General features: G+C 42.9%; 1 protein-coding gene across 3 annotated transcripts in view; it reads left to right on the forward strand.

Annotated features, from left to right (window-relative positions):
* MED14 (mediator complex subunit 14) overlaps positions 1 to 8,935 on the forward strand; it is a 58,189-nt gene extending 49,254 nt beyond the window's left edge. For all 3 annotated transcript variants that reach the window (XM_036460502.2, XM_036460503.2, XM_036460504.2), the window contains 6 exons: positions 604 to 839; positions 3,138 to 3,317; positions 3,410 to 3,517; positions 4,813 to 4,938; positions 5,509 to 5,701; positions 8,315 to 8,935. In XM_036460502.2, coding sequence (XP_036316395.1) covers positions 604 to 839; positions 3,138 to 3,317; positions 3,410 to 3,517; positions 4,813 to 4,938; positions 5,509 to 5,701; positions 8,315 to 8,388 — 917 coding nt within the window. In that variant the 3' untranslated portion in view covers positions 8,389 to 8,935. The remainder of the gene's footprint in view (positions 1 to 603; positions 840 to 3,137; positions 3,318 to 3,409; positions 3,518 to 4,812; positions 4,939 to 5,508; positions 5,702 to 8,314) is intronic.
* The last annotated feature ends 2,867 nt before the right edge of the window (positions 8,936 to 11,802 follow it).

The raw sequence follows: 11,802 nt of genomic DNA on the forward strand, positions 1-11,802 counted from the left end.
GTTTAACACAGAAGAGAAGAATTGTGCAAAATGCTAGCTAGCTTTTGCTACTTGACTTTGAGTGACTGAAAACAGCAGTCCTCTTTGCTCCCCGTTCTGCAGTGTGGCAGTCCGGCTGAGGCCAGCTGGGTAGTTCTCCCAGGCTCTGCTGGGCTCACTCCTGCCTCTGTAGTCAGCTCCTGGGTTGGCTGGGCTTAGCTGATTTAAGGTGACCCCAGCGACACGGCTTCTCTCTGCTCCAGATGGTCTCATACTTGACCTGGTGGCTGGACAGGGTGCTCCAAGAGTGAATGAAAGCCTAGGCTTGCAAGCAGCACTGCCTCACTGGCCACAGCAAGTCACAGAGCCAACCCAGAATCCAGGTGGAGCCACACACTCCACTTCTAGATGCGGTTGCTGCAAAGTCTCATGGCAGGGACTACCTGGCCAAGGAAGAACTGTGGCCATTTTTGCTAACAGGAAGCTCGTATATGATTGCTACACTACAAGGAGTGATTCACCAGTTCCGATTGCTATAGAATAGCAAAGATCCCTACCAAGAACAAAGCAGGGAGCAATGAGATAATGTGCCTTTATAAGTGAAATACTTTTTCCTTCCAAAAGGTTCCCAAACGATGCCAACCAACATGCCCCCACCTCGCAAACTACCTCAGCGCTCCTGGGCAGCCTCCATACCCACCATCCTCACTCATAGTGCCTTGAACATTTTACTGCTGCCCTCCCCGACGCCAGGCCTCGTGCCTGGCCTGGCTGGTAGTTACCTGTGTTCTCCGCTTGAAAGATTCCTGGGATCGGTCATCATGAGAAGGCACCTTCAAAGAATCATCCAGCAGGAAACGGTATGGCCACCTAGAGGACTAACTCCTAAGTGGGGATTGTCCAAGGCAGGTGCCCGTTCCCCTCAGAATAGGATCGGAACTAAAGTGACATCCCCTCCCTCCTTTAACCGGCTGGTTAGAGTTCCGCTTTGCACTGTTTTCTTTTCCCTTCTAACACACTCCTTCCTTTTACAACTTGCCCTGCTGTGGCTCCCATGGACCCGGAGGCAGGTCTGCTCAGTGTCGTAGGACACGTGTGCTCGGATCTGGCTTTGCAGAGCAGCTTAAGAGTGGCTCTTGTCCTCGAATGCTTTGCGGGCAGGCTCCTTTGAACCAGAGTCCATTGAAAAAACTGACTTAAGATCACAGGGACGAAAGCTATTTTTCAAATACACGAGCCATTGAATGGATGTAAAGCCCTGACCAAAAGGCCGCCTAACCTGTCCTGTGGCGATGGCTCAGGAGACGGCGCAGAGCTGAGAGCACCGTTCCCAGTCCAGCTGCCTGGGTTTGTGGCCAGGCCAAGCCACCTGCTGGCAGGAGCGTGGCTAGTTCCTCACCTTTCTGGTGATAGTAGGTAATGGTATCTGCCTAACGCAGAACAGTGTGGGAATCAGAGATATTTCATAAAAAGCTCATAGCATAATGTCTTGGTATTCAGTACACATTAGTTACTTTTAATTATTATGTTAATAAGGTGGTGGTCAGAATGGTGAATGTTGAAAATATCCACTCAAGGGGTGGCACCATGCTATTTTGCAGCCTTTATATTCAGATTTGAAAAAGATAAAGGTCTTAACATAAGCTGAATAAATTAGCATTTAAAATGGTAATCATCAGACCTGTGATCGAGGCTCACCTCTGCCACTTAAAAGCCATGTAAGTGTTCAGCTCTTTAAAAAATGTGCTCGTTTGTAAAATCAACATATTAGTCTAGAGCAGAGGTCAGTCAACTATGGGCCTGCAGGCAAGTCCTGCCCACCACCTTTTTTTTTGCAAATAAAAGTTTGTGGGAACACAGCCACGCCCACTCAATATACACTATCTATGTCTGCTTTCAGCTGCAGTGGCGTCATTGAGTGGTGGTAACAGAGACCATATAGCCTAAAATATTTACTCACCCCTGGGCTGTCAGAGGCCCCAATCTGAATCTATCCCCCCCCACACACACCAAAAAAGTAGAGTTGGATAATGAACCTGTCTTTTCTCATCACCCGCCTTCAACAGTGAACTCATAGCAATATTGTTTCACTTACGGATCCCCCAGATTGTATGATAGCAAACTGCAGACATCATTTCATCCAAACACAGTTTCTTTATTATCAAATATGGTTGGTGACCAGATTTCTTTCCCAAGTTATCACTCTTTTTGCAGTTTGAATCCGAACCCAAACTATTGATAGTTTTGTTTGTTTTAATATGTTTTTTATTTTTTTTCAGAGAGAGAGGAAGGGAAAGGGAGAGATAGAAACATTAATGAGAGAGAGAAAAACATCGATCAGCTGCCTCTGGGGGTTGAGTCCACAACGTGAGCATGTGCCCTGACTAGGAATCAAACCGGCAACTTCTTGGTGCATGGGATAATGCTCAACCAACTGAGCCACTCGGGCTGGGCCCCAAACTCCTTTTTTTTTTTTTATAATATATTTTATTGATTTTGTACAGAGAGGAAGGGAGAGAGATAGAGAGTTAGAAACATCGATGAGAGAGAGTCATCGATCAGCTGTCTCTTGCACACCCCCTACTGGGGATATGCCCGCAACCAAGGTACATGCCCTAGACCGGAATCGAACCCGGGACCCTTCAGTCCCCAAGCCGATGCTCTATCCATTGAGCCAAACCAATCTCCGCCCAAACTACTTTTTAAGTCCCTTTCAAACTGTAGGTTCCCCTTCCATTTCTTCTTACATAACTTATTTCTTGAAGAAACCATATCATTGTCCTATAGAGTTTCTCAGTCTGGATTTTGCTGATTGTATCATTTTAGAATCATTTAACATGTTCTTTTGACCCCTATAGATCTATAATATGTATCAACCCTGTAGATCTAACTGCTGAATTCAGCCTCAAGTTGGTTCTTGTTTTGCAAGAATATTTCATAGGTGGTATTACGCTTTTCCATCTAGACACATGATGTTTGACTGCCTCTCTTGGGTGGAGGTCGTCTGTTTTGGAATAGGTGTCAACTGAGTTGTTTTCCTTTTGAAACAGGAAACAGTTCCCTGGGCAGCATTTCATTTCCTCTTTGTCTTACATGCTGTCTTTTTTTCCCTTTACATATTGTCTTGCATGCTAATTTGCCGCACCCTTGTTTTGCAGCTACAGCTGATAAATTCCAACGAACCTGGGGTGATCATGTTTAAGACGGACGCGCTGAAATGCAGAGTAGCCCTTAGTCCCCAAACCAACCAAACGCTTCAGCTGAAAGTGACCCCCGAGAACGCAGGACAGTGGAAGCCGGACGAACTTCAAGTTTTAGAGAAATTCTTTGAAACAAGAGTAGGTGTTTATGAATGCATCGTTTTAGTGTAATCAGCGAACAGAAGAGTCAGGGTGAAATGAAGAGTAACCTGCTGTATCTATCCCTGCAGGTAGCCGGGCCGCCGTTCAAAGCCAATACGTTAATAGCCTTCACCAAGCTGTTAGGCGCTCCTACGCACATCCTCAGAGACTGTGTGCATATCATGAAACTGGAGCTGGTAAGTCACAGAAACACCGGCTGAGAAAGGTGGGAGCAGGGTTATTGGTTTTTACCCGGTTAGGCAGGCACTTTTATTTTTCTTATATTCTTCTTCATTTCTCACTTACTTTTATGTTTTGAATAGGCAACACAGTCCTCCTCTTGCATCCTTTGAATTTAGAACAAGGTGATTCAGTGGGCCATTTCCCATCCATCTCTGTCCAGCCGTCTAGACCTCCTTCCCTCAGACAACCCAAGTTACCGGTGGCTTCTCTCTTATGAAAGCAAATATATTTAATACCCTGTTCCTACTCCTGGATAATGAAGTAACCCTCCCATGGTTTCTTCTCATACTGTTTGGACCCGTTTTTTAAATTACTCATTTAAATTTTGGGTCCATTTTAAATATGTCTTTGTGTCAGGTGTGAGGTATGGATCTCTGTTCTTCACATGCCCCTAATTGCCCTAATACCATTTATCAAAAAGTCTGTCTTCCCTGGGAGATTTTTTAATTCCTCTTCCTTTCTCTGAAACTAAACAATTATATCGGTGGCATCCAGGTGGCAGCCGATGACATTTTTCCAACCTTACAGTAGTCCTTTCATTTTAATGTTTCTAGAATTGCTTTGGGTGATTCCAAACACCTCACTTTTTTCCGTTGATATTTTAATATCGGGACAGCATGGCTTCTGCTCTGATGGGCTGTAGTTGACATTATTTATGCCAACAAGATATCCATCTGAGTTTTTAAAGGAGTAAATCTTTCTGTGGCTACAAAAGCATCCGTGGATATAATTGAAAGTTATTAACACAGTGTGTCTAGTTTAAGTCTGGGTTGGCACCAGTTAAGAAGGGCCTTGGATGCCAGCTGTTGATCCTTGGAGGGGGTGGGAGACAGCATGTGTCACTGCCTGTCACTGAGCATTGTGAGCTAGAATAGAACCACCCTCCAGAACACTTGGCAGTGCTGCACAGGTGGACGGGGAGGGACGGCCCCCGAATGGGACCATTAGGGGACCACAGGGAAGTGCCAAAGCCCTGGGCTGGCATCAGTGAAACAGAGAAGGGGGCAGTGCCAGAGACCCCGAGGAAGCAGGCCCCGTGGGAATTGATGTAGCCAGTGGGGAGGAGAGGAACATACCACTGGATCCTTAGTGGCCTTTTCCATTAGTAACTTGCTGTATATCTATTTTTTTTTAAACATGCAGGTTATCAGCTTGGTTTTGTTGAGTATAAAACAACCTTCTGCCTTAGCTTTCTAGACTCCTAATGTTCATAGGACTTTGTCTTGATTTTTGATTTTTTTCCGAACAGTTTCCTGACCAGGCAACGCAGCTAAAGTGGAACGTTCAGTTTTGCCTGACGATCCCTCCCAGCGCCCCGCCCATCGCACCTCCTGGGACGCCTGCTGTGGTGCTGAAATCCAAAATGCTCTTTTTTGTGAGTACCCGGGGTGTGTGCACGCAGCCTCTGGAGGAAGCCGTGTGGGATGGGGCCGCAGCTTGTGGCTAACTGCACACATGATCCGTCGCTGCCCAATATAGGTCCAGATTCCTCGTCGGCTTAGACTCGTGTGGCCCTGGTTCCTTTAGTGCCGCGGTCGGCAAACCGCGGCTCGTGAGCCACATGCGGCTCTTTGGCCCCTTGAGTGGCTCTTCCACAAAATACCACGGCCTGGGCGAGTCCATGTTGAAGAAGTGGCGTAAGGAGAAGTTTAAGTGTAAAATATTTGGCTCTCAAAAGAAATGTCAATCGTCGTACTATTGATACTTGGCTCCTTGGACTAATGAGTTTGCCGACCACTGCTTTAGTGATACCAGAAGGTTATTGAACTCGATCGTTGTGGGACAGTTGCATGTTAATCATACCTGTTTGTCCTTGTCATATTTAATTTTCTTTGCTTCACGTATGTTAATCTGACAGGAAATGATAGTACCTTTGATAAATCTTAGTCTAACGTTTTCCTTACTTACTGTGTTTTCCTTCTCTGCGTGTGTTTTGTGTCTGCAGCTTCAACTAACCCAGAAGACGTCGGTCCCTCCCCAAGAACCTGTTAGTATAATAGTTCCCATCATTTATGACATGGCTTCAGGTACCACCCAGCAGGCAGACATTCCCAGGCAGCAGAACTCTTCTGTTGCTGCGCCCATGATGGTCAGCAACATTCTGAAGAGGTTTGCAGAGATGAACCCACCGCGACAAGGTACATGACCCGTAGCTCTTTTGTTGCCTATGTGTCGTAAGAGTTCTTTCCAGAGACCCCCTTCTCCTGCTGCTTCCCCTCCCCCGCCTCCGCCAGCCCTAGTCCTAGAGCTCCGGTGCTGTGGCCTCTCGGTGTCTGCTGTCGCTTTCCTCTGTTCTCACTGGTTCTTTGTTGTCGTCCATGTCTCTGCTGCCTGGACTTCATTTCCACTAGTGATTTACTGTTGGGACCGACCCAGTTGCTAATGCCAGAAGCTTGTATTTATGGCGCACAGTGCCACAGTACCCCAGGTTAGGCTGCTAGAACTTTCCATGGATGTGAATCCCTGCCCTGCCATCAATACCCGCCACTCTGTACATCACCGAGTTGAAATGCATGTTGCTTTCTCATATTTAATGGTTCAGTCATGAAGAGAATACTATCATTCAAAGCTCTGTATCTTCTCAATGTTTTGTGAAGAATAAAGGCTGATACAAATGGCATCGCTGCTTTTTGGGCTCCTTATGTAAGTTCAGGCGGGTGTAAGTGCACCTTTTCACCAAATGCACAATGAAGCTCTCAAGGTGAGCACTGTCAAGGAAACCAGAATGTTCTGGCAAGATAAACAAGGTCTGGTCAGTACTGTTGCAGCCTATGCTAACACACGACTCCTGGCAGTGCGAAAGCCTGGGTGACAAAGCCAAGCTCAGAACTTTCTTCCCTTTCGCTTATTTCTAATGTGAAGGGAGTCCGCCATCTTTCTGCTGAGAATAGTATGACAAAGGAATTAGGTTTTTAAATGAGGGAAAGTTGTTCTCTGAAACATTTTTATGTACCGCAGTGTGAACATTTTACTAGTAACAGGAATCCTGGGAGAAATGATTTATTTTCAGCTGTTTGTTTCCCCATATTGTGTACAAGGCCAAGTTCTCACTCAAGTACAGCTGCTGAGAAATGCACTGGGCAGTAGAGAGGGTATGCTTCTTTTGTTGTCAAACTTCTTCCACTTCTTATAATTTTCTGCTTTCGTCCTTTGACTTCTTTCTTCTTTCAGCTAAAGAGTAGGTCCTTAACAATCCAAGCTTACAGCTACCAATTTTCCAAGTAGTAGTCCAGGAGAACTCTGATAATAAACACCTTTCTCTCATAAGCAGAGGGCTATCATTATGTCTTGTGGAATTTAAAGTTGAAAGGAAAGAATGTTTTGATCCTATTGCCATCAAGCAAGTTTTTCTGCCTGTCATTAATGAAAATGTGTTTTTAGAAAAAGAAAGATGTAACCTCTTTGAATTAATAAATGGTTGGGCTATTTTGAAATTGTTTTCCTTTCATGTCTACCTTAGACAGCTTATACCTTTGCAGTTCATTTTCTTTCTGTACCTGCATTTGCCAGCGGTAGGTGAGAGGGTGCGGTGACTTGCACAGGGTTGCTGCGCTCTGCCCTCTGCTGGAAGGCCATTACTCAGTTGAGGTCTTCAGTTCTCAATTCAGCCACTGTAGCGTTAGGCTGTGCTAGTTTACAATATTAACGGCTGGTCTTGGGTTATTATATTGACATATTTGTAATATTTACAAGAAGGAAGAGGCAGGGTGTTTGGTTTCTTCAAGCAAAGGGGACAGTGAGAGGATGAATCGTCAGCCTCCCCCAACGTGTCTTGCTTTGGGATGCTGCTGGGCCACATCCAGCCTTCCTCCCGCCTGCCAAGCCATCACTTCCTCCCCGTGGTGGCAAAAGTGCTTTTAAGAAAAACCACTTTATTTTTGTCTTAATTGATTTTAATGCTGAACTCAAGAAGTTGATCATTTCCTTCAAATTTGAGAGAAAACTCTAAAAGATGTCATAGAACTGTACCGTCCAATTTAACTGTCACTGCTGCATGTGGCTATTTAATTTTAATTCAATTTAAATTTAATTTAAAATTCTGTCCCTCAGTCACCCTAACTACATTACAGGTGCTGCTTGGTAGCCACAGTGCACGGATAGAATATGCCCATCTTCACAGAAAGTTCAATTGGACGGTGCTGTCACAGATATTTTACCTGACCTTTTTATAAAAATACATTTTCATTGATTTGAGAGAGGAAGGGACAGGGAGAGAGAGAGAGAAACATCAGTGATGAGAGGAAATCATGACTCAGCTGTCTCCTGCACGCCCTTCACTGGAGATCGAGCCCACAACCTGGGCATATGCCCTGACCATGAATTGAACCGTGACCTCCTGGTTCATAGGTCAATGCTCAACCCCTGAGCCATTCAGGCCGGGGTGTAGATCTTTTCATTACATTCAGAATGCACAAGCCAGTTGTCAGCAGCCTTGAAGCCCAACTTCAGAGGTTTAGCCAGTGCTCCTTCTCCGGTGTTCCTGTAAACTCTAGGCATCTTCTTAAACTCAAACCTAAATGGGGCTTGCCCAAAATTTCCTCATAAGAAAAAACAAAATCCAAATGAAATCAGTATCTGATACTCAACACCACAGTTTAATCCCCTGTAACCTGTGCAGTTAAAATTTATTCTTTTATTTTGATCCTTAAAGTTCTTGCTAATTTTAGATTTAACTGCCCCTACCCCACCGGTGTGTTGACATCATCTTTCCTGTATTGCGAATAGCTAATGACCATTTTTCTCTGTTGCAGGTGAATGCACAATATTTGCAGCTGTTCGTGATTTAATGGCTAATCTTACACTGCCCCCTGGTGGGCGTCCATAGACACTATTGTTTTTAAACCAGGAAGGCTGACAAATGAGACAAAACAACACAAAAAAAGTCTGAATTCAGCCTTCAGTTTAAAAAAGGAAAAGGACTTTTTTTTTTTACTTTGAGCTAAATATTCTAAACTTGCAAAAATTTTCAGGGTGCACTTCATCAAACCATCAATCTTTTGTATAGTGAACTTGTAAAGTGTGTTTAAATGGGACACGTTTCAAACTAGGTAAATACATCAGTGTCTCGCTTGCCAATCTTAGATTTAATATTCTGTTTTATACTATAAAGTTACGGAAATGCCAAACTTGTTTATTTAATTGTTTTCCTATGTTTTGGGTGTAATAGTCCTTTTTTGGTTTTTGTTTTGTTTTTTTAAGGCAGGTCTGTCGTTTTGAATACTGTAAAACTGTGATAAACTTTATATGAAGCTGTATTTTAATATGACCACTTTGAATCCTTACATGAATATGTTCTGGGAGCTGTTATTAAAAAAAAAAAAAAAAAACATCCCAAAGAAGCAATATTTAATAAAACTAGAGGTTTAAAAAAAACAAAAAACAGTGACCCTCACTTGTGTGTATATATCAGTCCTAAAGACCTCTCAGGCCTCCTTCATCTTCAGCCTGGTGGCCAGTAACTAATCTCTAATAATACATGATGAAAATGTGACCAAAAACATCAACTTCTTTGTTTCAAGTTTATTTTCTTCAAGCATTCCTACATTGACCGTGGCCAACACTTAGCCCCTTGGTTGTCTTTCAGTGTAGGATTTTGGCAAAAGCAAGAACCCGGTCTTTGAGAAGAGACAGTGAGCACTTCACGTTAACCAAGGCTCTCGAATGCTGCAGTGTTCCGGTCTGTTGATGCGGGAACTTTACCGTTAGGCAAATTTAGTTTCCAGGAGCCTCTGCGCACAGCATTCAGTAGGAAACAGAAGTTGAATGCTCTGCCTTTGCATGAAATTTCTGCAGGGGATCCTTATCTTGCTTAAGCTCCCCACCAAAGTTGGGGTTATTCAAACAATCCCTGTTTGATTCATTGCCTACAAAACGGTAAAATGATTTGCTTGGAAGAAACCTGGTCCAGTCCCCTCCCTTTGAAGAACCTAAGGTCACTTCTCAGCAGCGTTTCCTTTGGGGGCACTGCGCTGTGTCTGCCAATCAGTCAGGGACTTTGATAAGCTTGAAAGAAGGCCGTCGGAAGCAAAGGTCTTCTGGTGACTTGATGCTATTTGGGGAAGTTTTATGAATGACTTCATGCCGAGTAATCTTGTCACTGTAATGTTGGTTCTCCATGAAATTGCAGATGCTTTGTCTAATTCCCTTTTAGATTATTTAATTGTGCTTCTGTAACTGTCTACTACCAAACTCTAATTTCAAGCATCTCACCGCAGCTGTAGCCTGTCTGTTCTCAACTTTGCTTGGTTCTGTCTTTCTTTCTGGTCAGCGCTGAGGCCTTCTTTGCCTTTCTTCTGTCTTCTGCCTTCATCCCCTGCCTCCTGCCCAACTCTGCCACTACTCAGGAGCAGGTGACTAAACTTCTGCCCTTCCTTTAACTTACCTTTGTCCTTCCATTTCCAGTTCTCCTCGCGGTGGTAATCACATCTGTCTGTCAGTCTAACGTATCTTTATCAAGGGCCAGTCCTTTTCTGTTTGGAGCGGAATCCTCTCTTTCATGTAGAAGCCTACATGTATATACAACAAATGTATTTTTATCTACAGGATAATACTGCCTCAAATAATTCTATGAACCAAGTTGACTTTCTAGGTGTGTGCCCTCTGAAGTATGATTGGTTTTGAACTGTTAATTGCATTTTAAACATGATGCATTCAGTGGACACTTCTTTCCTAATTATGACTCCTCTCTGAATGCATTGTGCAAATGAAAAGGAAAATAGGACTCAGTGAACAAAACTTGTATTTTGATGCTTATTTAAGAGTACATTGGTGAATTTGAATTTTGATATCATACTTGATACTTGGAATTGGAATATACTTTATTAAAGCTTGGAAACACTAGTATTTGAATTTTAGGCTTCATCACAAACCATGTCTTTTGCCTCTTTTGTTACCTAGTTTCCACCAAAGGGATTGGATGTCCATAGAGATTTTTTCTACTAGAGGGTTTGGGTCTTAACTTTAAGACGTTTTCAATGTGGGTTTAGTAATAAATAAAATTTATACAAGTTTCAGAGAACTACCAACTCTCAGTAGTTAATTTTCATGGAGATTTAGTGTTAGTTTAACCTTGAAAGAAGAAATTGGTTCTGATTTGCCACCTTTTTTGTATCTACTGAAATGCCATTTCAGAATGTATAGAAGTACTTTCAGAATTAGGAAAAAAGTGAAAACTTCAACAGAGCATATCAAGTTAATGGGCTGAAATTAACTTTCTGAGTGAGTTATGTATAGGTGTAAACTAAAATATATATGATTGTGAATTTGAATACCACTAATAACTTTACTTTGTTGCAGTTCACACTGTAACCTGTCCACAGGATACTAATAGTTTGTTAGTCATTCTTTGGACTGTGATTAATTTTATAACTTCAAGAAGCATAATTTTGTTACTCTAAATTCAGATCCAATTTCATCATAAAAAGTTGTTTCCTTAATGATTTCCCCCCAAAGAAATATCTATTACATTTTGCTTTAATATTATTACCCAAGTGTGTGTTTGTTGTTGTGTTTTTTTTTGGGGGGGGGGGGTGTTGGTTGTTTTTTGAGAGAGGAGGGGAAAAGGAGAAAGAGATAGAAATATTAATGAATGGGACCGGTGACCTCAGTGCATGGGACCACGCTCAGCCATGGAGCCGCACCAGCTGGACTGCCCAAGTGTTATCACAGTACGAAATCACTGTACCAAAATCTTAAGAAAACTTACAGGGACAAAAAGAGAAAATAATGTGTATTTCATTGTTTCTTGGGGAATTTTCTTTTTCATTTGGTTTGATGGGAATGGACAGTGTGTCTTAGGGGAATGATTTGAAATTTACTTGGATAGCTTTGAGGTCAATAAAAAATGAGCAGAGGCCAACCAGCATTGTGCTACACAACTCCAGGAAGCCATGATCTGACAGTTTTCTGTAAATGGCCTCCGCTTCCAAGTGGCTGCGATTTGTTAATACCTTGCCCAGGGATATGATTGATTGATGAAAGGGCACATTTGGGTTAATATAAAACAATAGCTAATATTTACTGAGAGCTTACTATTGCCAGACACCATTCTAAGTATGTCAGTGTGTATTTAACCCTCACAACAATCAAATGGGGTAGGCATTAATATCTTCCTTTTACAGATGAGTAAACTGAGGTCTAGAGAAATGTAACTGATGAGATCAAATTTACAACTGCTTAAGATCAAACAGCTAAGTGGAGGCAATTTGAGTCCAGATCTATTTCTCTGAAATAGGGAGTC

This window comes from Pipistrellus kuhlii, unplaced genomic scaffold (genome assembly GCF_014108245.1).
Source record: "Pipistrellus kuhlii isolate mPipKuh1 unplaced genomic scaffold, mPipKuh1.p scaffold_m20_p_32, whole genome shotgun sequence".
In the NCBI taxonomy this organism is placed as follows: Eukaryota; Metazoa; Chordata; class Mammalia; order Chiroptera; family Vespertilionidae; genus Pipistrellus; species Pipistrellus kuhlii.